Here is a 26,629-nt window from a genome sequence, read left to right on the forward strand (position 1 = left end):
GGATTAATGTGCTAGAAGGCTAACTTGAAAAGATATTTGGTTGCAAGTGGAGTTATTTGACATTATAATATTGCCTTTCCCATTTGTATGAGTGGTGGAGGTTTGTCAAGAGCTTTGTTTAAACAACAATTGCATGTTTTCCTAATACAAGTGGATGGGAAGACACAGATATTCTGACAGAGGATACATGGTGAAAGAGGCTAACTTGCTTCTTTTAAATAATAGTTTATTGCAAGTAGTGAAAACATATGGTGGAAATGCAAGTTCCCCTTTTAATATTATTTCACAATGCAAGCTGGCCAAGCTTCTTTCGGGCAAGTTCATTGTTCTTAGTAAGGAGACTCTTTCAGATATCTATATAAAGAAGCAGAGGCAGAAGGATTATGGACACTTAAACAACCAATTAATCAACTCTACTCAAATCAGCTCATCAGCTTCTTTGTAGGCATTTAGCTTTAGCCAAGCATCCTTTGCTTTCCTTGTTTATTAACTCTTCTGCTCACTAGTAGTATCGATCTCATTTGTAGTTCATGTACAACTCATTTTCAGTCATTTAAATTACAAGCAATCTACAATATTAGTTATTCACTTTCCTCTGTCATTTACATTTCCAGCAACCTTGCCATTTATATATTGTTCCATCTCTCCGTATAAGTAAAGTCCTTATCTTTAAGGCAAATAAAGAACCTTGATTTGAGCCACTCCCACGCAATGGCACAATCTCTTGGTCAGAAGTCGAACTCAGGCGCAACCACAATCATTCAAAACCCGTCTACTAGCGGCATCTAGTAGTTGCATGCCTGCACCCACCAATTTCATGTTTGAGTAAATTCCCGGCATGCGCCCCATGACGAGTATAGGGAGCGCGCGCGCGCACACACACATACATATACATACATATCTGATCATGTAGACCAAAATAGAATGGGTTACTAATCTGTAGTGAACTGGATACATTCATTGTATTGCAATAATTTCATATTCAATTGATTAGGCCCTCTCATCCACCGCATCTTCCACAACCTCTCTCACCTCTTCCTCACCGCCCACGAGCCACGAGCTCTCCTTTATAGCCAGTCCCTCGCTATCGAATGATTGACCTACAACGCTTCGCTTGCATTTGCACCCTACGGAGCGTACTGGAAGGTGATAAAAAATTTGACAGTGAACGAGCCAGTTCGAACCAAAGAGTATCTTAAGCTTCTAAGGCTCTTGGCCAAGAAGGCTGAGAGTTGTGAAGCTGTGAATCTCACTGACGAGTTTCCAAAGCTTTGGAACAATATGTGACTGTGGACATGATTCTGGGGACAAAGGGTTCGAGCGCAGAAGGAAGGACGGCGCGGGCGGAGGAGGCGAGAGTGGTGGTGCAGCAGGCTACGAGGCTTATTGGAGAGATCAGTTTGTGTGACTTTTTTTGGGTTTGTAAGAAAGTTGGATTTGGGAGGGTTTATGAAGAGAATTGAAGATACGCATACGAGGTTTGATGTGTTGGTGGGGAAGTTTATAAGAGAACGAGAATAAATGAGAAACAGGGAGAAGGAGCATGTTGGAAAGGAGGAGGCCACAGATTTTCCTGATATTTTGGTTGATATGTTGGAACTTGGAAGATAGGAACTCGGAGGTTGAATTTTATAAGCTCTAGTTATGGCAATAATTAGCTTCTTGGCGTACCATTTTTTTTTTTTAATAATCGATATAAACTACAGAGAGAGTGAGTTTGGCCTCACAATGGGCGTATCTTGTTTTAACTAATAATGTTTTTTAACCGTATCTTGTTCACCTTATAACTAGCATATTTTTACCATATAAATTTTATAACCAGACCCATTCATTTCTTATTTCTCATTTAAAGACCATCTCTATATATATGACTAAATAACCTTTAATTTTTGATGAATTTTCGAAAGTGAGATAATAAGTTCAAATGTTGTGAATATCGAGCTCAAAACCAATTTTTTCTCCTTCACCTCTTAGTGTAAATATACTGTTGTATTGAATAATAAGGTACAAAATTTTGTGACTAACATATATTAGAAGTCAAATTGCACATATGAGTCTTCATATTTGCCCTTGATATTGTTGAACCCTATCCTATATATACAATTATTTTTCAGGATTTATTCACGGCCGGAACACAGACACAAATGCAATTGCACTAGAATGGGCGTTAGCGGAGCTCATCAATCACCCAAGGGTGTTCGAGAAAGCGAGGGAGATCTATCGAGTCATCGGGAATAAGCGACTCGTCGGAGAACCGGACGTGCCAAATCTTCCATACCGCCAAGCCATCATAAAAGAAACATTTAGGTTACACCCACCAGCGTCTCTGGTCACAAGAAAAACTGTACACAAAAGGTTGGAGGGTATGACATCCCAACAAATACCATGTTGTTTGTGAATGTTTGGGCCGTTGGAAGGGACCCGAAGATCTGGGACTGCCCATTGGACTTTTGGCCTGAAAGTGAAAGATTCCCACAAGAAGGTACGGACAACCAGGTGAATTCAGTAGATGTGAGAGGGCAACACTTTCAACTGCTTCCTTTTGGGTCTGGGAGGAGGGTGTGCCCTGGGGTGAACTTGACCGTGAAAATGCTACTGGGGTTACTTGCAGCTATGATCCAGCGCGTTGATTGGAAGGTTGTCGGATCCAGTGCTTTGAGGAGGAAGACCTTATTCACCCGTACAATCCACCACTTCCGTTACCTCTTATGTTGGTCACCATAATATTATGAATAATGTGCTGTAATGTGTGTTTTCATTTGTATTCTAATAAAGAAATCTTCCATTTTCCATCTGCAAGGTCAATTGATCATTACCATTATTGTTTTCTTTATGATTTGCTGCCTTTGGTGGAGTGGCCTTCTCCTCATTCCGCTTGATGGCTTGGACAGAACATGATTAATCCCTTCCGAACAGACCAGTGTAATGCCCTCCAAACGAAGAGGCTCAAGGCATAATTATGGAAGAAAAAGAAGAGAAATCTTAGGATGTAAGCCATAACCAGCAGAGCGATTCAGAAGCTCAGTTGGCCGATTAATCTGCAGAGAACTTGTTCTCCCTAAAAATGTGGGGGGAGTTTCTGTTGCTAACTCTGATCAACGGATAAGGGTGTAAAGAGGGTCGAGTCTGCCAGAGTCAACATCAAGCACTAAACATCTAAAACCTGTCCTCCAAGCCAATTGCTGCTCGGAAAAACAAAGTCTCTTAACTCTGCAGAAACCATAGGGGCGTCCCATCCAAGAGGTCGTCAGTTCTGGTGAGTTTAGAGCCCAACAATGAGTTGGAACGCCTCCACTCTTGAGCATAGGTCCAGATCACATTCTGGCGGCATGCAGGGGGAATATATCATCAGTACCAAAGAGTCGCAGATTCCTACATCTCCACAAGAACCAGAAGCTTAATCCAAAAGTTCCTGACCCCAATTCAAACCAAATTAGAGGATCCTCAAGTTTGAAAAGTAACAAGACAAGCTGAGTTTGCATTTGCATATTGATATGAACGATACACATATCACCAAATTGGGGCGCCCAAAGCTACTCACGGTTCACTCAGTGCAAAGGGATAGCATACTTTATCAACAAGATCATTCGACAAACGCACAAAAACATGTACACACGTCATATTGCAGCACCCATGAAGTGTTGATTTTGTACTAATAGGGAAATTCCTTTTGTCCTGGGAAGCAATTAATGAGAGAAATATTCCCCTTCATATAAGCTTCCCAGACCAGACATCATCATCAGTTTCTGACATTGTTTACCGAATTTGAAACCCTGCAAAACAGTAGCAACCGAGAAAATCAGTGACATCCGTATATTGTTCCATCAAGATCAGATTTTAATTGTTCAAAACACGTTTGAATGTAAAACCAGCCTTATTCCCTCCATGCACCTACACTAACCTGAGCTTAATAAAATAAGCAGGGGATTGGTTATTTCTTCAGCTGCAATGTCTGCATAATTTTACAATCGGAAGAGAGATTACATATATATATATGTCTGCATAATTTTACAATTGGAAGAGCATTTAATAATAAATATATATATATATATATATATATATATATATACAGACATATATATCAGAGGAGAGAGAGAGAGAGAGAGACTCACAAACCATTATACTTAAAACATTGAAGGGATTGATTTGTCTTCGAAAGTCGGCTTTCAGGCATAACATGATCACGTACAAACAAACTAATAAATAACCTATAGAATACATCCATGGTCGACAAAGGGGAGTTTTGCTGTTGAATCTCTCCACAAACTCATAGGAATTTGCTACAAACTTTCCCCTGTTGTTGACATGCTTGGCTTTCTTTTTTTCTGCCAAGTAATTTCACATTGCTGTACTCCTAAAATAAATCAATTAATTGCTTCAGCAACCAAAATAAATTTACATAGCTACTGTAGACAACCAACATTCTAAGTCCCAAAACAGTTTCCATCCAAAATTGCAAACCAATCAGCCCTCAACTTCCCCAGATGCAAAAACATGCCAGAGTCTTACTAACATATGCAATTGTTTCCACGTAATACGATGTATAAGAATGTTTCTACCAAGCACTACAGCTAAGCATATGAAAATACTAAAATGCTAAACTTTGCGGCGCAATAAAACAGACATTATGTTTCCACATGAACAATCAAGATCATATATAATAATACAGCCACAGTTATCAAAGGTGCAACAGGTTCTAAGTTCATTGTGTTAGTAAGAAGGCTCACTTTCAAATTTCAAAGATGCAAATCAACTTCATTACGATCATTCAATCAATGTCAACAAAGCAGGATGTACATCATCTTTAGACAGTAAATCAACTATCAATTCCACCGTTGATGCATCTGCAGAAAAACCCATCTCCACCATTTGTTGAATAAGTCCCATCGCTCGAAATGTCTCATTGTTATTGATAAATCCCCGGATAATTGTGTTATAGGTGCAGTTATCTGGAGAACAGCCTTTCTCTTCCATTTCTTTAAACAACTTTTCTGCTTCATTTATCAGCCCCTCATTACAAAGCCCACTGATCATTATATTATATGTCCAGACAATCGGTTGGAGTCCTTTTGATGATAAACTGCAAAAGAGATTCCTTGCACAATCAATTTTTCCAGCTATGCTTAAACCTTCAATAAGAATATTGTAAATGACAATATCCAGACCCAACTTCTTGCCTTCCAGCTCTCTCAAATATTCCATTGCCAATGAAAGTTTTTGGTTTTTACATAGGCCATCCAGTAAAATAGCATAAGTCCAAAGGTTTGGAAGATCTCCACAAGCTTTCATCTGATAGAACAAGTTTTGCGCATCCGGTATCCTCCCCACTTTGCAAAAACCATCAATAAGAGTGTTATAACTAATGGTATCTGGAGAGAGTCCCTTACAAGACATTTCCTTAAAGAGCACCACAGCCTCATCTATCCTTTTACGCTTACAATATCCGTTAATTAATATGTTATAACTATAAGCATCAGCCACAAACCCCTTGTTGAGCAATAGTTCAAAAACCTTTTTCGCCTTGCCCATTTCTCCTCGCAAACAGTAACCATCCATTATTGAATTGTATGTAATAGTATTAGGTTCAATATCTACTTGAATCATCATTTCAAAAACACTGTTTGCTTCCTCAATCATCCCCTCCTTACAAAGTGCATCAATGAATACACTGAAGGTGTGCGCATCTGGAAAGATACTTTTGCTCACCATTTCCTTCAACAATCTCGTAGCTTCTTTCCACTCCCCTAATCTACAAACTCCATTAATCAAAGAGGTATAGGTAATAACATTTGGGGCAATACCCTTACTTATCATTTCTGAGAAGAGGTTCAATGCATCCACAAGTAGTGTATCCTTACAAAGACTATCGATGATTGTGCTATAGACAACTACATCAGGCCTACAACCTCCTTCTTCCATCTTCTTAAGCAACTGAATAGCTGCATTGTTGTAACCTTTCATGCAAAGGCCCTTTACTAGCGTGCCAAAAGTAATCACATTGGGCTTACAGTTACCACTCTCCATCAGTTTCTCCAAAAGCCCTGCAGCGTCAGCCACTCTATCCTCAAGAAGAAAGCCGTGGATTAGGGTGTTGAAGGTGGCCGCATCTGGTTCAAAACCAAGCTTGAAGAACTTTCCCAAGACAGATAAACCAAACCCCATTTGGTTTAGATGACAAAAGCAATTAATGACAATAGCTAGAGTAAAAGCATCAGCACCAATTCCGGACGCACCCATTTGGTTACTCAACGAGACCGCGGCCGAATAATGTTTGAATTTCACAACTTGACTCAATATTTGAGTGAAACGCACAATGGAAGGCAGAGGACGCCATTGAAGCATTTCGTCGAACACATTGAAGGCATCTTCAAGATTAGTGACTTTGGGGAGCCGGAGTTGTTGGGTTTTTGTAGATTTGACTGGTTGTGCAGACTGAGAATAAAAGGTAGCTAAGTAACCGTTGGCGACAGCAACAAGAGAGGATTGAAGAGGACAAGGCGTACCTCTGAGTCTGCTTCCATAACAAGAAGAAGCAGTAAACCGCATCATCTTGGGCACCAACTTCAGCGTCTGTGTTAGTGAATGAGTGTCTTCAGCCAACCTTCAACTGGGTTCCGACAAGTGAAAGCTCGAGTTGGTGTTATGTCAATTCCGACAAAAACTATGCTTCTCGACCACATCCAAAGGCTGCTTCTTCTTTTTCCCGTTGCATTTGATGCAAAAGTTAAAAGGTGCCTTCAGGAAGCTCACTATGCTTGTTCGAGGTCAAGTAGGCATGTAAACTGAGCTAATCTATGACCACTGTAGGGTTCAGGGAAGAGACGGAAGTTTTGCGCAAGAGTTTAATTGTCGATAGGAAGTCAAGTTTCTGGGGGATGCTCTAGTTGATGATGCTTGTGGTGCAAACAGAGGTTTTTGTCTTTTTTTTTTTTTTTAGAGAACTCTAAAGAAAACGAAAAGTTCCTAGTACTATTTATTCTAATAAAAAAAATTATATTTTTACATTAAAAATTTAATTTTGATATTATTTATTTTATTATTTATTTTATCATTTTTGTTAAAACTCAAAGTTTTCAAGTCTTCATCATTAGGTTTTTTTTTTTTTTTTTTTTTTGTTGACACCAACTCTATTTAATTTTTAGTGGAAAATATAATGGCTTCCATGTATCTTACTTCTCTTTTGATATTTTGAGTTTACATCAATGTTTTAAAAAGCGACGAAGCCAAGATGTTTCATGGATAGTCCTGCTTAGGTGCAAGCCTTGAGGCGTGAGCAAAGCCTCACATAACTTATAATTATAAATGTATATTATGTATATAATTTTGGGAATTATTATTGGCACTTCAAAAATCTCATTCTACACTCCAAACTTTTTATATTTGGAAAGAAAAATACACTTGTGAGAAGTGTAGAATGAGATTTTTGAAGTGCCAATAACACTTCCCTGTATATATAATTCACACACCCCATTTTAATTCTCACGCACCCTCCTAATTTTCAGTCATCGGATCAGATGAATTGAAGAAGATCAACGGACATAAATTAACAAGGGGTGTGTGAGGAGCAATTTGGAGTGTGTGGATAGTACATCCCTATATATAAAATCAACGCTAGAGTCAAAATCAAACATTATAGAAGAATGATCAACTTCCGAATAAAAAATTTCTTCACTGTAGGTGAGAAACCCTAACCTTAAAAAAAATATATCAAAAAATATAAAAAGCCCCGATTGATGCCTCTAACGTGCCTCGACCACGCCTAAGCGAGTTTAAGCCTACTCTTGCTAGGTAAAGGTGTTTCCTCACCGTCCCACCTCGAAGATCGCCTAGGCGCGTCTCAAGTCTTGTTTTTCAAAAACTCGGGTTTATATACAATAAAAGGTTACCAGTACTTGTATGAAATTACCAGATAAAATGAAGATCAATACGAGAATAATATTAACCCCCAGGGTTTTACTTTTTATTCTGTTAATGGATCAAAACTGTAATGGCCTATCTAATTCGTGTTCAGAAGTAATTATTGATCCAAAGATAATAATAATATAATTTTAATTAGAATTAAATTGAAAAAGAGAGGAGTTGTTCATCTTAACTCCTAAACAAATCCAAAGTTTTTAATTAAATTCACATCTAAAACACAAGGCTCAGGTGTTTTAAAGCTCTAACCAACACACCAGTACCAGAAATGCAAAGTCTACCTACTCCATGTTATCTACTCCATCTTATGATTTAAACTTAATCTTCTTAAACTAACATAGTATATATTCCCAATAATTCTGTCTTAATTCATCATCAACCCGTCAAACAAAACCTTCTCTCCAGATCATAAGCTGTTCTTCGATTTTCTCCCTGTCCTTCCAATCTCATGGCAACCCGGAAATCAGTTCCCTTGCCCCTCAAGTTCACAATCTGGCTACTTCTTCTAGCCCTTGCCATTCCTTGCGCCACTTGCGCCCGAATCCTCGATGAGGAAAGCCCTGCATCCCCTGAAGAGCCTCATACAACTCAAACACAAATACCTGTTTCCAATGTGCCACCTCCTCTGGTGGCTACAAATCCAGCAGGCCCTGCTGCAGCTACAAGTGCCACAGTTGGCAACACAGCATCCTACCATCCGCTAACCTTCTTCTTGCATGACATTATCGGAGGATCAAACCCCTCAGCGAGAGCTGTCACTGGAATTGTGGCCAACCCGGCAGTCAGCGGTCAAATCCCTTTTGCCAAACCCAATGGAGCAAACATCCCAATTGGAAATGGCATTCCTCAAAACAGCAACAACAATGGAATCATCGACAACAACAACGTCCCCTTCTTCACCGGCCTTGGTGGAAACACTGGCAACAACTTGGTCCAAAACAATGGTAACAACAACAACATCATTGGTGGGAATGGGTTTCCGTACATTAACGGGGCTCAGCTCCCTCCTGGAATCACCCTTCAAAAGCTTATGTTTGGGACACTAACAGTTTTCGATGATGAGCTGACTGAAGGGCATGAACTTGGTTCTGGCTTGCTCGGCAAGGCACAAGGGTTTTACGTGGCGAGTTCTGAAGATGGGAGCAGCCAGACCATTGCATTCACAGCCATGTTTCAGAGTGGTGGTTACGCTGATAGCCTCACCTTCTTCGGTGTGCATCAGGTGGCGGTGTCGGAGTCTCATCTTGCAATCATGGGAGGAACTGGGAAGTATCTCAATGCAAAGGGTTATGCTCTTGTTAAGACTATTCCTGCAACAAATCAGCACAACACTGATGGAGTTGACACCGTACTGGAGTTTACTACGTATCTCACTTACTAGTGTGCTAATTAAGGTTTTAATTTAAAATGTTGTTAATTATGTGTTTTGCTAAAATCTCTGCACTAGAGATACATGTTCAAAAACGATTGTGATTTGAATTACAAAAATGATGGTTATTTACATGAAAATGATGTTTTTTTTTTCTCTTGAAATATCTCTTATATCGGATGGAACTAACGTTGGTTACATGAGACTAAAGTACAAAAGTCTTACATTTTTATGAGAAGTGTCCTACGAATAAAATGGTATCCTACAAAGGTTTTTGTCCACTTCAAGGTTAGGCTGATTAGCATACTACCTTGGCTGAAATTTTAGTCAAGTTATTCAAAGTTTTTTAAGATAAAACTTGTATATACCGATTACGTTGGGGACCATGTCGGTATAAAAGGGGCCGAAAGATGTTGGCAGTCAACAAGTAAAAGCAAAGAAGTGAAACTTGTCCTGCGTGGTTGAGGATTAAGTGGGAGGTTTTAAGGCATTTTTGTGTTTATGATAGTGAATAGTTGATTTAGTCAAAAGGTTGACCAAAAATAGCGAAGCAGATGCAAGTGCAGACTGTATTAAATATAACATGGGCTTGCTAAAGGGGTTGGGTCATATTGGGCGCAAACGGGCAAGGTCGTGAGCCGGGCTTGGATTGTAAACTCTTCGTCTTACCCTTCGTCAACAAAAGATTGGGTTGGTTCGGCCAACCCAATGCTACATGTCGGGCTGAGCCGAAATTTGGCCCCGTCATACTCGAATTGACCCTCTTTAGCCTCGCTCAATTCATCCTTAGAAATGAAATGAAACTAATTTCCTCTCAAATAAATGAGTTCATTTAAATTTGATACTAAGGAAGAAAAAAAAATTTGAGATCAAATTCTTCAATTTTCCTACAATGCAACGGACATCGAATATCCCAAAAAATGGACGGCTAGATTTGAATATTAAGATGTAATAGCTATAAAAAGATATATTATAGGACTAATAATCCGCCGCACTATAGCCACTTCCTAAATTATTTGACATATTACTCAATTAAGGGTAAATGACAGTTTATCCTCTTCAAATTGTGTTCAATTGCAACTCTGTATGACATCTTTAAAACTTCACAATTTCATAAAAAAACACTTTCGATTTCATTACAATGTCAATAAAAACTTTCAATTTCATTGCAATAGGGTGGTCCAGATAGGTGATAGAGTGAGTCTTGCGATGCCAAGTAGGCAAAATAATAGAGATACTGACGAGAAAATTGACGAATGTATGAAATTGCAATGCAATCGTAAGTTTTTATATGAGATTGTAAAGTTTAAAGATGTTGAATGGAGTTGCAATTAGCTCCAAGTTTTAAGCTTTTTAAACGTCAAAATTGAGAGATTTTTCCAGGTTTAAGCTTTTATATGTCAAAACTAGCTAGTTCCACATGTCATAATCAAGTAAAGGAAATGATATATTTTTGGCCCAATTGTATTATTAGTTCTTATGATGATATGGAAGTCGGAAGATAAGCCATGTGGTAAAAAAATAAGGATTAAACCCCTGTGGTAAAGTCCTTTAGGATTTCGATTCAAAATTAAAAATTCTATCAACTCTCTATTAATTAATAACATGTGAGTCGCACTTATGATTCCAAAATGGAACTCTCCGTTAATTGTTAGCACGTGAGGCTCACATATGAGGCTAACTTTATGTTTTTAGCCTCACATGTGAGGCTTACGTCCAAACAATTGATAGAGTTGACGAAACTTTTAATTTTGGACCTGAACCCTAATAGACTTTACCACAAAAGTTTAGATCCTGATTCTTTTACCACGTGGGTTATTTTCAGATTACCGTATTACCACATGGATTATTAATCCAATTAAGGCCTATATTTTTTTGTATCTCTCCACTTATTTTATGACACGTGAAGTACCCACTTAAACACTAGACCCTTGTAAAAGTTTCAAGTCAAAAGTATAGCTTCATGTCTCAAAAAGAGGGGAACCTAACAAATTTTAATTTGCTTGGATATCATAAAAATCTCTAAAGTCATAAAAATCCCTAACGTAATCAGATATGTTCTTCACTTTTCTTTGAACTTACAGGAGTTTGGTAATAATTGTATTTTTTGTTTTTAGATTTTTCTTTTATATTAGAGATGGAGAAAAGACAGATGGAATGATGCATAAATCATTGATGTGGAGGGAGTGTGATAAGAGGGGGAGGGAGGAAAGCACATGAAATACATACAAAATGGTGAAAGAAAACAAACCTACAAACCCATTTGATATTAATCATTTCATTTATCTGTTAAGATACAAGAGAGAAATAAAACAGAGGAAACAGAATGGCAGGAGAGATGTAAAAAATGTGAATAAGGAAAGACACACAAAATGAAAATCGAGTTTCAGGGGGTAAAGTGGAGAAACCTTGAGTTTCAAGAAGTAAAGTAACGACTTTTGTGTCACATCCCAACCCGGGGCGGATCACTTCCCAGGCCCGCTCCACCACCGTAGCACAATATTGTCTGCTTTGGGCCCCGACCACGCCCTTACGGTTTTGTTTCTGGGAACTCACACGAGAACTTCCCGATGGGTCACCCATCCTGGGAGTGCTCTCGTGCGCTACTCGCTTAACTTCGGAGTTCCCATGGAACCCGAAGCCAGTGAGCTCCCAAAAGGCCTCGTGCTAGGTAGGAATGGGAATATACATATAAGGATCACTCCCTTGGGCAATGTGGGATGTCACAATAACAAAACCATGAGGGAATGGTAAGCCCAAATAGGGCAATATCGTGCTACGGTGGTGGAGCGAGTCCGGGAAATAATCCGTCCCGGGGCGGGATGTGACATTTGAGTTACAAATATCAAAGTGATATCAAAATCAAGGTGAACTACCAATTTAGTCCCTAAATTATCACCGGAGTGAAAATTAGGTCCCTAAACTATTTTTCAGAAAAATCAATCCTTCAATTATAAAAATCTGCCAATTACAACCATAATATTATATTTGAAACTACTATATTCAATTTTCCATCAATTTAAGTCATGTTACTTGCATGTGATACACATTGGATGGTAGATTGATAATTTTTCATAAAGAAATAATGTATTAGGGCTGGGTATGGGCGGGGCTAGGCCTAATTTTGAAAGGATCAGACCAGACCTGGGCTTAAAAGAAATGGGACGGGCCGGGCTTGGTATAAGAAATTCTAATACAAGAATCGGACCTAACTCGGCCCATTTCGGGGCGGGTTCACGGGTCCCCCCTTTTTTTTTCCCTCTTCTTCTTTAGCTCTCTCGAATTCTGATTGTTCCAAGAGATGTCGAACCACCACGTTCTCTTATAGTAAGGCCGAGATCGATATTGGCGACCTCGTCGTTTACCCAAAGCTTGATTTCCTGCGGTTCCTGTCGTTTCTGAGCCACAAGATCGGAATCTTGTCAAGACAGTTCACTGTTTTCCTATGCTCGCGGGAGACCCGCCAGCGAATCCCCATCACTGTCAAGGTCAACTTGAGCACGATTTCCCAAACTGGACCGTTGCCGTTACTCCACTACACCTTTGCACCTCAAGACTGCCGCTGCCTGACCTGTGTGTGTCTAGATTCGACTAAGACCTTAACCAGCCACCATTTCACGCCTGTCTTGAACCTCTGCTGCTGCTTGCTGCAGGGTCCTGATGAACCTCCTACCCAGATCGACATCGCATAATGCCTATTTGAAGCCTGTATTCCACACTCATTACTCCCTTCCGCCGCATCTTTTCCGTTCAGCCCAGAACCTGCATCGACGAACACCGCACCAAGTGGATTGTGGGATTTAATCAAAGGTGGAGATTAAATCTCCACATATTGGACAGTAGATACGGTCCGGGCGGGGGGCCTGTTTTCTTAGCAATTTGGACCCGCCCTGCAAGTAACATAGAACTGCACCGCCCCGCTCCGTACCCGCATCGACCTGCTTGTACCCACCCCTATCCGCAAGTCCAAGACCCTTTTGTCTACCCCTATATTGTATAGAGTTAACTTTGGAGGCTAAATTAGACGTTAGATTCACAACCTATATGAAATGTTAAGGGCTTATTGGCGAGAAAATGACGGTATTACACTTGAAAGTGTGTCAAGGGACTTAAGTTGACAAAAAAATTGAATAAAATAGCTTTTAATATAATAATATGGCTGAAATTAGCAATTTTTAATGAATTTAGGGATTTTAGAAAAATAAATTCAAGGACCTAATTTGCACTGAAGTGATAATTCAGAGACTAAATTGACACTTCACCCTTAAAATCAAGTTTCAAGGGGTATAGCTAAAAATAAGCCTTCTATATATATAGTTATATACAAAGTCTCATTTTACTAAGGAGTCTTTCAAATAAGGATATTTTATGGATCCTGTTTCGGATGTTATTTTAATTATTCAAACCATGTATTTCTTTAATTATTTATACAAGGATCATTTTGAAAACAAATTTGAGACTTTAAAAAAAAAATTACAAAAAGACATGTAGTCGTATCCAGAATAATAGATTAATGTGATATTTTAAGAAAATGCTAAAATGAAAGTGTGATTTTAGATTTGAAATACAATGCAAAGTAGGTCCTACAATAGTGTCACTTAGTTGAAACGAAATAAGGTTATTTGTATCATTTCTCAAACTAACTTAAACTGTTTGAGGGTACCTCTCAAATAATGTTATTTGCTCCATCCCTCAAACTAGATGGCTAGTGAAGGGATAAGTAGGATTCTCTCCCTTCAGATCTTCTCTCTTCCTTTTTCACTTTTTTTTTTTTGTCTTTGTCTTTTTATAAAGAAGTCAACATAAGATGTTGACGTAGTTTACTCGTGAGTGTTCAAATAAAAGAGGATTGGAAGAAAAAGAAAATGAGAGAGGAGAGGATTCGGAACCCTTTGTTAGGTCAAAGATAATCCAATGTCCAAACACTTCCTTACATACGAAAAAGAAAAGATTTCATGCTGATGACGAGAAAAGGTTGCACCAACCCGTATACCAAATTTCTATACAAGAGACATATTCTATAATATGATCGCTTGATAGGTGGATAATACATATGTCATAATCAAATAAATTAAAGTCACGAAACATCCGGAAAAGGAAGATATAACAAGTATTCAAGTTATGGTTGTTGACATAGAATTGGAAGTTTGCTTGCTTCCAACCTATGGACATTACAAAACTCTTTTCCCTGCTGATTATAGTTGGTCAAAGAAAAGATGGATAATATAGTTTCAAAAAGCAAAAAAGAAAAGGAACAAACCCGACCAAGAACAAAGGCATGAAATAATGCTTTTGAATTAATAGACTTGCAAAAAAAAAAAAATGTTAGTATAACTTCTAGTCTTCATTTGGTTCATTGTAGGAAAGACATATTGGGGTAAGTACAAGAGAGATTATAATACTTAGATCTGTAGTTGTTGTTTGCGAGATTTGAACTAATGAAAAATCGAATGTTACTAAACTTAGATTTGTAATTATTGTATGCGAGATTTGAATTCATGAAAATCGAGTGCTACTAGATTAAATGATCGTTTTAATTTATGATAATCCTGTTAGAGATAGCATTCATTACTTGCATCCAAATTTTGATCTATTTTGTTTAAGGGTAGAGCTCTCCACACACCAATTTTTACCTCTCACACTCCTCTCTTAATTTCCAATCGTCGGATCAAAAAAATTGAAGAAGATTAATTTCCAACCTCTTACACTATTTCTTTATGAAAAACTACCAATTTATTCTCTAAAGTTTACTCCATACACTATTTCTTTAAGAAAAACTACCAGTCTAACCTCTACAGTGTATCATATGCAAGTTAAGTGACTTAAATTGATGAAAATTTGAATATAGTAGCTTCGAATATAAAAGTAGGAATGTAATTGGCTGATTTTTATATTCAAAACTGATTGTTCTGAAAAAATAATTTAGAGACCTGATTTTCTCTGAAGTGATAATTCAATGACTAAATCAGCTGAGTCACCCTTGTTTAAATACATATGTGACCACTTTACCATTCCTTATGTGATGGTACAATCCATAGGATAGAAAAAGAATTGAGAAAGAAAAAAAACAAGAATAAGTGCTTCTTGTCCCAAACAATATGTTGTTCTTGAGTGCCGACCATATGGACACCGCATGCATTTCTCTGTTTCTGAACATTATCATGACGCACTTTTGTTTGTATGTTTCACATTGTTGCTATTTTGCCAGAAGATGCTCAAACGTCAAATATATGTTGCGGGGAAGTGGTTGATGGGGAAAATTACTACGTGACAGTGTGACGCTGTGAATATACTGTGGCGGTGTATAACTAGTATCACGCAGTAATCCTTTCAGATGAGTCAGATAAGGTACTTGTGTGATTGCTCAAATATATGTTGCTTGAAATATGATAGCGTGGTATAACTAATTTGTTCCGAAAGATCTAATATAAAAGTTTGACGCGTGTAGGTTTAATCTAGTAACTTTGATTCTCCAACAATATGTTCAATGCATGCTTTGCATGGTGATCGCTAGAAACTGTTTGTGTTAAAAAAAAAATTGCCTACAAACATATATAACACACAATCTTTAACCGTTAGATCAATATAAAGTGTGTATGACATATAAACAATATACGAACTATCAAATTCAGATTAATATAAAATTATGTCGATTAAAAAGCTTAGAAAGTGTTTGTATGTCATACATGGTCATGTCACATAATTCTTTTGGAAAGAGTCAAAACAATATTTGAAATACGGTGGTTGATATAAGTGTGTGTGTGTGTGTGTGTGTGTGTATCATAGTGCTCAAAACTGAAAGTCAGAAGAAGTAAAGTGGTGGATATGTGGGGCTGCGAAATGGTCAGTTTGCTTCACATGATCGAGAGGTTACATTAGCAATAGAATGTTGGCAGTGCACAACTATGTTGTGTCGCATTTGTTATTGACATCGAAAGTGTAAACAATAAGATACCTTACTCAAAGTTGACAGAAGTTGCAGGGTTTCAAACTTGATAATTAATTTAGAAGGACGTAAGAAAGAGACTTTGATTCAGATCCCTTAAAAATATACTAGGGTTTTGCATTTACATATGAGATATTAAACTTGATTATTGATTAACAATCGATTATTTAGTTAAAAATAATAATCATGCAAATTACACACACACGCAAGCCTGGAAACTTGAAATTTGGCAGAGAATATATAACATAAAAAGAGAACTGATTTAATTAATTTAGGGTTTAGGAGTAGTTGACGCTGGCAACCGAGAGGATGGTGATGGTGATGATGATGTTGGAGAAGGCCAGAGCTGGGATTTCCTCACCTTTGATACACTTGAGAGCACACCTAATGGGGTGACATCCCCCACCACAGTGACTCTCTTTGTTTGGAAATCTATGCTAAATGAAGTCACTCCTGCAGAAATTCAGCCATTAACCACTATAATTTATTTTTATTTTTAATCTTCAAGTCCATAAAAAATTATAGCTTTTAAATATAACATAGTATTACATAAATATCATATATTATTTCAATTTTCATCCCAATTGACGTTGCATATAGCATTTACACGCATAAATAAGAAAGATTTGAATTGTCAATAAATAAAAATAAACTATACAAATCATAACATAATAATATTTCTAACAAGAGAATATTCTCTCGCATCTCGCTACAAACAACTCATAATACAAAAAGATAAAGTTTTTATTTTTAATCCAATTTGGTTTGAAGTACAAAGAAATATATACAAATGTAATTATTTAAATAATACAAATTTGTACGAAATTTTAAGTAGTTTTTCTTTCTCCATCTACTAATTAACTATACCTTCCATTTTAGAGAGGTGTTTTCTCACTTTTCCTTCACAACCCTTGCAATGCAGTGACACCCTCAAAACAACAACCTACAATAGTTGAACAACTTCAGATGCATGCCTTCAATTGTCCAATAGCAAAAACTAAAAGAAATAAAAGAATTAAAACTGAAAATTAGGTTACCTGGTGACGAGAACTAGTAGAAGAAGACTTCAAAACAGTACTACAATGACCATTTGAGCTCATCGAGCCTCTAGGCTTAGAGGGTACTTGAGGAGGAACATTTGAGCTTGTCGAGACTCTAGGCTTAGAATGTACTTGAGGAGGAACATTTGAGCTCATCGAGTCTCTAGGCTTAGAGGGTACTTTAGAGGGTACTTGAGGAGGAACATTTGAGCTCATCGAGTCTCTAGGCTTAGAGGGTACTTGAGGAGGAACAAATGCAGCTGCAGAGACATTCTTACAATCGGGCTCCGATATCCTGTCAATGAAGGGCGAGTCACTTAAGAGGAACCGAGAAGGAGAAGAAGAAGAGCCATTGGCACTCTTAGTCCTTGTTAAGTCATGTATCTCAGCAGAGCTTTTTGTACGTAGCTGCCTTTGTGGACTAGAAAAACTCTTTCTACATATTTCGTAAAATGGTTTGGGATCAATAGGTAACTGAGATGAGCAAGGGGCATGGTGAGTTTGATGATGAGGTTGGTTTTTCCGTTGATCGTGATCATGAAGACGATGATAATGACCATGATCAAGGGGTCTGGGGCCTCGGCGGACCACGGCATCCAGGCTAGAGCAAATGGCTGTGGAAGCTGGAGATGCGCAGAAAATATCCATTCCTTTCATGGCTAATTGGAGAATAATTTGAATAAAATGTGGTAGCTTTTGTTTGATGAAGACTGAAGAGAAGTAGAAGAGTGATACAAGGATCGATTTTCTTCAAAAAGAGGCCAACTAGTCTGCTTTTAAAGTAAGTTGGTGGATGAGAATAGAGAGAGAAAAAAAAAAGATGTACTAATCATTCCCCACATCATGGAGAGATTTTTCGTTGTGTTAGGTACGCATTACGTCACATGTTATCATATAATTGGTGAAATTTTTTTTTCTCAAGTGTCTATCTAATTGTATAATTCTATATGTTGTACCATCCTATATTTCGAGCATATTGTACCATCCCGTATTCCGGATATACTGAAAAATCTCTCCACATCATTAAATAGAAGGAAAATTTGTTCTTTTGCAATCGGTGCACGATTTTAGAGATCATCCGTCTAATAAACTTTTATCCCATGTTTAAAAGTGAATCATCCGTCTAATAGACGTTTGATACATTATCAATGGGTGACAAAAGAAAATCACTCGGAAATGCTAGAGAAGATGATGGTACTTAAGAAAATGAGAAGATATGTAATTAATATAGTCTTCAAAGTTTAAAGTTGTGAAATTTTTTATTGGAAATATTATTTTCCGTTTTAATTGAAAGGTGTAATTTGATTAAAGTTGCGTTCATCTTTATGTGGTATGATTACAACTACTACTCGTACCATAAGCTAGCTCAGCTATTTCTCTAAAGGTAGCATGCGGCTAGTTCTATTATTGGTACATCATTGTTTCTTTTATTTACTTTTATGTTTTCCATCATTCATTTTTTAAGAACAATTGTTTTACATTTGACTCTTGCTATATAGCATGAATATGCCTATGGTTGGCGCTAGTTGGGTGCGAATCACATTTGGTTTTCTCATATATGTGTGTGTGTGTATGATATGATATGATGAGACGTATACTTTTTATAATATTTTTAACACAGGTTGTAATGTATTTTAATTATCAAAATCGTTTATCTTTTAGGTCTACTCTCAAAGATTATGATCACCAAAAATCACCTAAATCTGAAACTATATGATAGTTAAATTTAGGGTTTAGAGTTTCTTTGTTGAACTGTATTTGTCCATTTTCTTCATTACAAATGTATGTCTTAATTATTTTGGATTTATTTAGTCTTTTGGAATGATGATCTATGAATGATGTTTTAAAAGATAAGTGGTTTAAATCATTAAAATACATTAGTAGGCTTCACAAAAGCATGTGTTCAAAGTTGTGTTAAAAAAATGGTGTAACGGATATGTAATGTAACCAAGTAATGTGATTGTGAAGCTTTATGTTTGTACTCTAAACATTTGTTCTACGTTGTTGAAGAAAGTTTCGAGTTCGAATCTTATAAATTAATTTTTTTTAAAAGAAAATTACTCGACACTTCTTTTCCAAGGTAGGTGTTATGCTAATCAAGCATTAGTAGCCTTAAGCATCATTGGACTAGATCTCTAAATTTTTATGCATCTTTTTTATTTTGTGTTTAAAACCTTGATATAACTAGACATTGAAACAAAAAAACAAGATTGAAAGGCTGTAAACTTATGTCCACTTCTTACAATCGGGAACTTCAAAATAATTATATTCTTTGGAGTTTAAAATGTTACCCTAATTCCGGAACAAGCGACAAGGCAATGGTCAATAATGGTTGAATTAATGATGCCAAATTCGTGTAACTGGAAGAAGGTGGCAGTGGGTTAAAGAATGATAATCTAACAACTTAGGCTTAAAACACTTTTAATCTTGCATATTAAATCATCAACATTGGATCTACCTGCATGTGATCCTCAGCTCAAAAGAATCTTTCTTATTATTTCAAAAGAATCTTTCTATAACATCCTTTTATTTGTTGGTTTATATTCACCATAGCTCAATCTATAACAGCAACTTCACCCGTTACCCCTATGCAAGAGATAGGAGGCCTAGGCAGTTAGTATTCATTGCATGAAAGTAATCGTTTTTGTGCAACTTTACCCGTTCAAACGTTGTCGAGGTAATTATTGTTATGTAATGTATAATTAGATTTTTTTCTAACAAACAATATTATCTACATTAATGAGGAAGGGATGGACTTAACCTCACAATGAGCTAGCAATAATGTGGTTCAAATTCGCCTTTGACGAGAATCGAACCTAAAGCAACTCACTTACAAATGAAGAGGAATACTACTGAACCGTAATACTAAGAGACATAATTAATTAATTAAACTGTATACAAAAAAAGAAGTTTGTATTTTTTTTTGTGACAGAGTGAAGACGATGGTTGGCAAAAATATATTTACAATTTGTTTGAGTCTTTAAATTTAATTTAATTTTATTTAATTTTCCTTATTTTTAAATATTTTTAAAACATATTTGTATTTTATTTTAATTTTAGAAGTTAGAAAATTTTGGACCGTTTGCCAAACTGCTAGAGATTAAACAGTCGTTGTCTGGGCCACTTTCACTGACGTCAGCCGGCCCCATCACCTCCCTGGGTAGCTGGCTGCCTGTCCCAGAATGGCCTAGGAAGCTGTTTGGGCTCCGTGGGCTCCACCACTCGCCTGAGCATCAGTTGAGGAGAGAATTTTTAATGTAATCAGCACACGAGATGGTACATCATTATATGTTAAAAAACTAATAACTTCAAAAATAAAATTTTTCACCGCGAACATAAAAATATATAATGTAGCACCTGTACTCCTGTTACAATAAACAATATCTTTCAGTTGAGGTGGACTTTACCAAAAAGTGCCTGGTGGCACGTCCACACCGATGGAAGTGCTCGAAGGATTGGCCAATCAACTCTTCAAGAAATCATCCTAATAAAAAATGTTTAATAGATCGATTAACGTTGTAAATTTTTTTAGTGTTTAACTAAATAACATAGTTTGTTTCTATGTATTAGATAACTCCTAGAAATATGATTAATTTTTAATAGAATTAATCTTAAAACATGAACAAGAAATTAGACAGTCCAAACAAACCATCTTCTAACATTGTAAAATAAAAAAATAAAATAAAACCAAAAAAGTAAAATGAAAAGATTCAAATAAAAAGGTATGTTGTTAGCGTTCCTCAAATATAAATTCAATTTTGCTGCAGTTTACCATACAGCATTGCTTATAAGTGCTTGCTGATCACATAGAATGTTTGATCCTAATTCAATTTAGCTGGTACTATTTGTTATTTAATTGTGAGGCACTTTGCAATGATTACGCATGGAAAATGGGCTAAATGGCTGGCTTGTGTTCCATAAAACAGTGCATTCTGCACCCCCAATCCTCTGGCGACATCTTTGTGTAGATGGAGATGCAAAAGTTGTAAATTCTGATTAGCTGGGAATTGCAAAGATGAATTTCCTTCTAATTAGTTTCCATGGAAAGCTTACAGGAAAAGAAGGCTTCGTCAGGCTAGCCAAATGACGAGCTGTCTTGATTTTGTCAACATAGAAGAGGAAGAGTTTCGAATCTGGGATGTATGCATGGAAATCCCAGAACTGTATTTATTATAATATTAAACCACATGCAAAAAAAAACGTAAGCTAAAATAGCTAATATTGTTGAAAGTTGTGGCTAGCCAAATTAACATATGAGTCATTTGGCTAGTTACAATAACAAAAATTAGCTAGTACTGTTGGAGATACACGACAATCAAACATTTGAATCATCCTACTTCTTGATGCTATTGTTTTGTTTTTGTTCGTACAGTCGAAGGGAAACAAAAAAAATTAACACTACTACTAAAACAAATGTTCTCGTGTTTATTATATTTTTATGATGGGAATTAAGGGCAATCAAATACTACGGATGTGCACTAGGAAGGTCAGGTGCATACTTGGCTTACAAGATATTGGAATCGTGTCCTAACATATTCTTTCAACTTCGAAATTTAGGATTTTCAATTCATGGTTTGAATTTGAGTTCAATTATGCTCATAGAATTAGCTCCTACAATATTAATAATAATATTAATCAAATCAACATTGTTCTCACTCAACCGCTTGTATAACTCAAAATATATTTGACTTTTACAATGTGGACCTTCTAATCACGTGGTTAAACATTTGTAATATGTTGTGTGCCTTTTGTTTTATAATCACGCGATTAAAGATGGGGCCTTTCATCATAATTAATGGGAGGGTTAAGGCCTAACCGCCTTTAGTTGTTTTAAATTTCCTTCTTTTTGTAAGGTATCTTTTGCTTTTACGTATAGTTTTGTTTTAAAAACTGAGCAAGCTGATTACTACCAGAGAATCCTTGATGTGAGTACTGCAAATTTGTCTATCTTCTTTCTTATTGTTCAAATGTCTGTCTTCTTTCAGAAAAGCAACTCCTTGGGTTCCTGTGAATATTAATGAAATCACCCAAGCAAGCATGCAATCTTATGCTTTGTTTTTGTTTTTTTATTTGCAGACAACTTTTTTTTTTCCTTAAAAATGGAAACAACTGATGACAAAGTTACGATAGTTAATCTTTTTATGATAAAAAAGATTCAAAAATGCATTTCAATTTTCCTTGGCCAGCATTGTGTAATCAGTGCTAGGAATTGAACAGAACGAGCCGAATAAAATACAGGCCTGTAATTCGTCTCAACCATTGTTTTTTGTTGATAACTTTAAAACCTTTATTATTTATCTTTTTGTATTGGTATATATGGAGTAACATTCTTGAGCCTTTTTGAACGGTCAAGTCCAGGATCTATATTCTTAATTAGGATAATTCATAACTACTTTATTTTTAATTCTTAGATTTTCTTTTCAGCTTGAAGATAGGGAGGAAATACAAGAGAGAATTGAATAAAGATAGATGGAGTGTGTAAGGAAAACATACAAAATGAAAATTAAAAACAAAATATTTTCACTGATTCTCAATCACAAAAAAATGCATGAAAACTAAAACACATGTAGGATTTATTATAAATGGTGTCTGAAATTGTCATAACTCATCGTTTTGTTCTTTAATTTGAAAATCGATCAATGTCGTTCCTGAATCTTCTAATCACACAACCATTCATTAACATCATTTGCCTTACCGTCTAATACCTATCAAAGTTTGATATGGAAAAAGGTTATTGCTGCCATCTACAATTTTTTGTTATATGCAAGAAGCGTTGTGTACCAGGAAATTGAACTCCAAACCTTATGTCCAGATTTAAATGTTTTTAAACACTTCAGCTACCAACACCTTACAATCAACCATCTAACTTTGAGTACAACAATGGAAAGTTTATTATAACTTTGGTGTCTACAAATGTGGTTTAAACTCATTAACCATTAAGCCTAAAAGAGGTCCTTAGTAAGTTGTCTTTAGATCTTACAAAAGTCCATCTAATTTAGGGTTTTTTTCCTTCCAAAGGGTATGTGATAATAGAGCTGAAGACCCGATTGGCCCAAGTCCATATCCACTTCAAGGACCCAAATGGACAATGGGCTCAACGATCCACAATCACTTGAAGCCCAAATCTAATGGTGAAAAGATCAAATAGTACTACAGATTAGGGTTTTAGAAACATATGGTTATTAAAACCGCAGCCAAGTTCTAGGGTAACACTTCCCGTCTCCACCTTCTTCTTCCAAAGCGAGCAACACCGACTGCAGCAGCAATGGGTACGATCTGCTAAATTCTCATCTTCCTCGTTTAATCTCTTCTGAAATCGAATCTGGGTCGTTCTAATTTAACTTTTTTAAAAAAAATTTTATGTAATAGCGAGGATTAAGGTCCATGAGCTTAGGCACAAAACCAAGGCAGATCTCTTGGCTCAGCTGAAGGATCTGAAAGCAGAGCTCGCTCTTCTCCGGGTCGCCAAGGTCACCGGTGGAGCCCCCAACAAACTCTCCAAAATGTATCCTCTCTCTCTCTCTCTCTGTAATTTTATTGATTGATTTGACTCGTGGAATTTTTGTTCAATTTTTTGGGGGTTTTTTTTTTTTTTTTTTGTTTGGGTGATTTCAGCAAGGTGGTGAGGCTTTCGATCGCTCAGGTGTTGACGGTGATGTCCCAGAAGCAAAAGGCGGCTCTTAGAGAAGTCTACAGGAACAAGAAGCTCCTTCCCCTCGATTTGCGTCCCAAGAAGACCAGGGCCATCAGGAGGCGTCTCACCAAGCACCAGGTACGGCTATTCTGCATCCCAGTAGAACCCGATTTCGGTTTTCATTGATTTTTTCTGCGTAGTGATTTGGGAAGCTGCCCATTTGTTTAAGAGTTGTGATTATGTAGGAAAGTCTACGAGTATACTTTTGTTATGTTTTTCCTTTGCTTGAATATGATATGCACCCCTTTAACATATTTACATTAGCTTATCGACGTGTCTTGTGAGAAATAAGTAAACGGACTGTCTTAGAGACCGAAACTAATTGTATCGGGATGAATGTAAGTTAATATGGGTTGGTATATGTTACATGTTTTATTCTTTTAATTCAATAGTTTGTATACCATTTAGGCATTAGGATCTAGGTTCAATTGTTTGACTTTGGTTTGGCCTGCTCATGGTTAAAATGAAAAGGCAAAATTTAATGGTTTTTCGATATGATCCCGCAATTAATTGACTTGACTAGAAGCGCTATCTCAAATCTACCTTAGCTAATAAGCTCACATTTACTTATGACACGGAGTGGAGCTAGAGAATCTCTATCTCAGGTTAGGCTGCTATGTGTTCTTGTTTGAAATTCAAGGTCTAGTCTTCGTTGGTGTTTGCAATCATATTGGAGACCATTTCTTCTATTTGATTTTCCTAGTTAGACTTACTTGAATACAAATTTATTTTCTATCTGGTTAATATGGTTTTGCGAATAGATTTACTTTTTTGACCAGGATCTTATTTGATTCCAGTACTTGTGGAATTCTTCTTGGCAACTATTTAGATTTATTAAGCTTGTCCTTGCTCTATGGAGTTTTTCGGTTTAACTTCTATTCTGCATTATTGTATTTTTCATAGTGAGCTCCATTTCTATTGGTGTATGTGAACTGCTGCATTGTTTTGTCTATCGCTGCCCACCTCTCTCACTCTCTCCACCTTTCTCTCGTTCGTAACATGAACTGTAGGTTACCCTTGCTTAGCCCGCTCCACAGTATTGTAGCTGTCAGAATAATTATCGATGTTAAGTTTTCTGGCAATATATTTTTATCCTAATTCGGTTGTCAAATTGTTTTTATTTGTAGGCATCTTTGAAGACAGAAAGGGAGAAGAAACAGGAGATGTACTACCCATTGAGGAAGTACGCAATCAAGGCATGATTATGGATCCAGATTTGAAGGGAATTGAGAGTTTCACCCGTTATATGGTATTCCAAGGACATCAGTTTAAAATGTTGAACTCTTTCCGTAATTTTATCTACGTAGGCGCTATCCCAAATGTGATTTTGTTGATCCAGAATTTTAATGCTGATTTTGCTTTCGTTTATTGTTTGATCGTTTGCCATCAGATTATCAGAAGTATAGTTGTCCTTAAATCAACAGAACCAGATGCATTCGAATCTGTTTGCTCTCAGGAGTTGAGTCTGTCGGGCTCTTCTTGTTAGGCAAACTAAGTATTTTTGTGTTGTGATTTCGTGAGGGTTCAGGGTGCCCGACCACTTGCACTCGAGTTTAAATTCCCGTCCTTGTAAATTTCACTCTGTCAAAAAGAAATACAGAGCATTTGTTTTGAGCAAACCATATGCTCAAAGAAATACAGAGCATTTGTGTGGAGCCAACCATATTGCTTGCGACCGTAGTGGGAGTCGAACCCACGACATCTTGATACGAAGTCAAACGCGCTAATCCACTGGGCTATGCGGTCTTGTCTGAGCTGTTGGATGGTCATGGTATACAGGCCACTTGCTCAAAATTTTTTGGTTTCACAAGGTGGGGATCTCGACCTAAGGGCCTATTCATGTCTGTTTCAAGCATTCTGTGTGTTAAGAGAAAATAATTGTGAAATTCAGAAAATATTCCAAACTTGCAAAGAAATTCTTGAGTGGGTCCCAACTTAATGCTCACCTTGTGCGTGTAGAAATTGTTGAGTTAAAGGCTAGAAATGGCGTTACTAATCAATATATTATAATATGAGTGGACTGTAGTATATTATCACAGATATGTCATACATAGAATATAGTATTAACAGATAGATCCTCATAATAATTAGAACACAAACACATTAATAACATCACATGAGGTGTCACACTAAAAAAAAAAAAAAAAATTCTCCATTTCACAAAGTGCCCTTCGTTTTTTTACCCTTCTTAGTTAGGATAATGCTAGGGATTAAATTTGTAGACAAAATATTATAAACTAAATGACATGGAAGTTGATAATTGGATTATCACTTAACCGCAGATAAACATGTCTATTCTTATTGGTGACACATCATTTAGTTTGTAAATTTAGTCTATAAATTTAGTCTTCTTAGCATTACCCTTTCAGTTAACATTGTAAGGGTTAAAGTCTTTAACTAAGATCTTGAAACATGAAAGTAGGTCATTGATGAAGTACCACTTCAAAGCAAAAATGGTTTTTGCAATGCACCATTCACCAGCTGGGAAAAAGCGAAATGCGCATGATGTTATGCATGGGATGGGTCATTGTCAAGAATATACATGAACAATTGGAATTGATTGGGTCAGAACAAGACACTGAATCCCTTTTTGTTGATCAAAGAGAATTTACACACACCGAAAAGGATGCAGGATGATATCAAAACCCTAATTAAGCACGTCA

The 26,629-nt window shown here is 36.8% G+C and overlaps 4 protein-coding genes and 1 pseudogene across 5 annotated transcripts; 3 read left to right on the forward strand and 2 right to left on the reverse strand.

Moving 5' to 3' along the window:
* Nucleotides 1-711: 711 nt before the first annotated feature.
* Nucleotides 712-2,792, forward strand: LOC108867128 (annotated as a pseudogene).
* A 1,942-nt stretch (nt 2,793-4,734) lies between these two features.
* LOC103945683 (putative pentatricopeptide repeat-containing protein At1g12700, mitochondrial) lies at nt 4,735-6,929 on the reverse strand. 2 transcript variants are annotated; one of them, XM_048588975.1, is made up of 2 exons: nt 6,504-6,929; nt 4,735-6,432 (listed from the first exon to the last, which is right to left on the reverse strand). In XM_048588975.1, the coding sequence occupies exons 1-2, from the start codon at nt 6,519-6,521 to the stop codon at nt 4,765-4,767; spliced, it is 1,686 nt and encodes a 561-aa protein (XP_048444932.1). In that variant the 5' UTR covers nt 6,522-6,929; the 3' UTR covers nt 4,735-4,764. The 2 variants fall into 2 exon arrangements, with proteins under 2 accessions (XP_048444932.1, XP_018502596.1); XM_018647080.2 differs by having other exon boundaries at nt 4,735-6,929.
* A 1,436-nt stretch (nt 6,930-8,365) lies between these two features.
* On the forward strand, nt 8,366-9,298 carry LOC103945682 (dirigent protein 10-like). The gene has a single exon (XM_009356282.3). It carries the CDS (start codon nt 8,366-8,368, stop codon nt 9,296-9,298), a length of 933 nt encoding a protein of 310 aa, XP_009354557.1.
* Nucleotides 9,299-16,307: 7,009 nt separating this feature from the next.
* On the reverse strand, nt 16,308-18,082 carry LOC103945709 (protein SODIUM POTASSIUM ROOT DEFECTIVE 1-like). The gene is made up of 3 exons (XM_009356303.3): nt 17,270-18,082; nt 17,100-17,175; nt 16,308-16,685 (listed from the first exon to the last, which is right to left on the reverse strand). The coding sequence occupies exons 1-3, from the start codon at nt 17,927-17,929 to the stop codon at nt 16,504-16,506; spliced, it is 918 nt and encodes a 305-aa protein (XP_009354578.3). The 5' UTR covers nt 17,930-18,082; the 3' UTR covers nt 16,308-16,503.
* Nucleotides 18,083-23,417: 5,335 nt separating this feature from the next.
* Nucleotides 23,418-25,334, forward strand: LOC103945680 (60S ribosomal protein L35-like). The gene is made up of 4 exons (XM_009356280.3): nt 23,418-23,541; nt 23,642-23,777; nt 23,888-24,044; nt 25,094-25,334. Exons 1-4 carry the CDS (start codon nt 23,538-23,540, stop codon nt 25,166-25,168), a joined length of 372 nt encoding a protein of 123 aa, XP_009354555.1. The 5' UTR covers nt 23,418-23,537; the 3' UTR covers nt 25,169-25,334.
* Nucleotides 25,335-26,629: the final 1,295 nt, after the last annotated feature.

This window comes from the organism of the source record quoted next, unplaced genomic scaffold, assembly GCF_019419815.1.
Source record: "Pyrus x bretschneideri cultivar Hongxiangsu unplaced genomic scaffold, Pyrus_bretschneideri_v1 Contig29, whole genome shotgun sequence".
Classification (NCBI taxonomy): Eukaryota; Viridiplantae; Streptophyta; class Magnoliopsida; order Rosales; family Rosaceae; genus Pyrus; species Pyrus x bretschneideri.

What these genes read in the sequence shown, in the direction of transcription:
- LOC103945683 (XM_018647080.2), bottom strand. Translation starts at nt 6,549, where the DNA reads ATGATGCGGTTTACTGCTTCTTCTTGTTATGGAAGCAGACTCAGAGGT.
- LOC103945682 (XM_009356282.3), top strand. Translation starts at nt 8,366, where the DNA reads ATGGCAACCCGGAAATCAGTTCCCTTGCCCCTCAAGTTCACAATCTGG.
- LOC103945709 (XM_009356303.3), bottom strand. Translation starts at nt 17,929, where the DNA reads ATGAAAGGAATGGATATTTTCTGCGCATCTCCAGCTTCCACAGCCATT. An exon ending in CTACTAGTTCTCGTCACCAG is followed by an intron (nt 17,176 to 17,269) that starts GTAACCTAATTT and finishes CAACTATTGTAG; the next exon opens with GTTGTTGTTTTGAGGGTGTC. An exon ending in ACACCTCTCTAAAATGGAAG is followed by an intron (nt 16,686 to 17,099) that starts GTATAGTTAATT and finishes GAATTTCTGCAG; the next exon opens with GAGTGACTTCATTTAGCATA.
- LOC103945680 (XM_009356280.3), top strand. An exon ending in CCCAACAAACTCTCCAAAAT is followed by an intron (nt 23,778 to 23,887) that starts GTATCCTCTCTC and finishes GGGTGATTTCAG; the next exon opens with CAAGGTGGTGAGGCTTTCGA. An exon ending in GGCGTCTCACCAAGCACCAG is followed by an intron (nt 24,045 to 25,093) that starts GTACGGCTATTC and finishes TTTTATTTGTAG; the next exon opens with GCATCTTTGAAGACAGAAAG.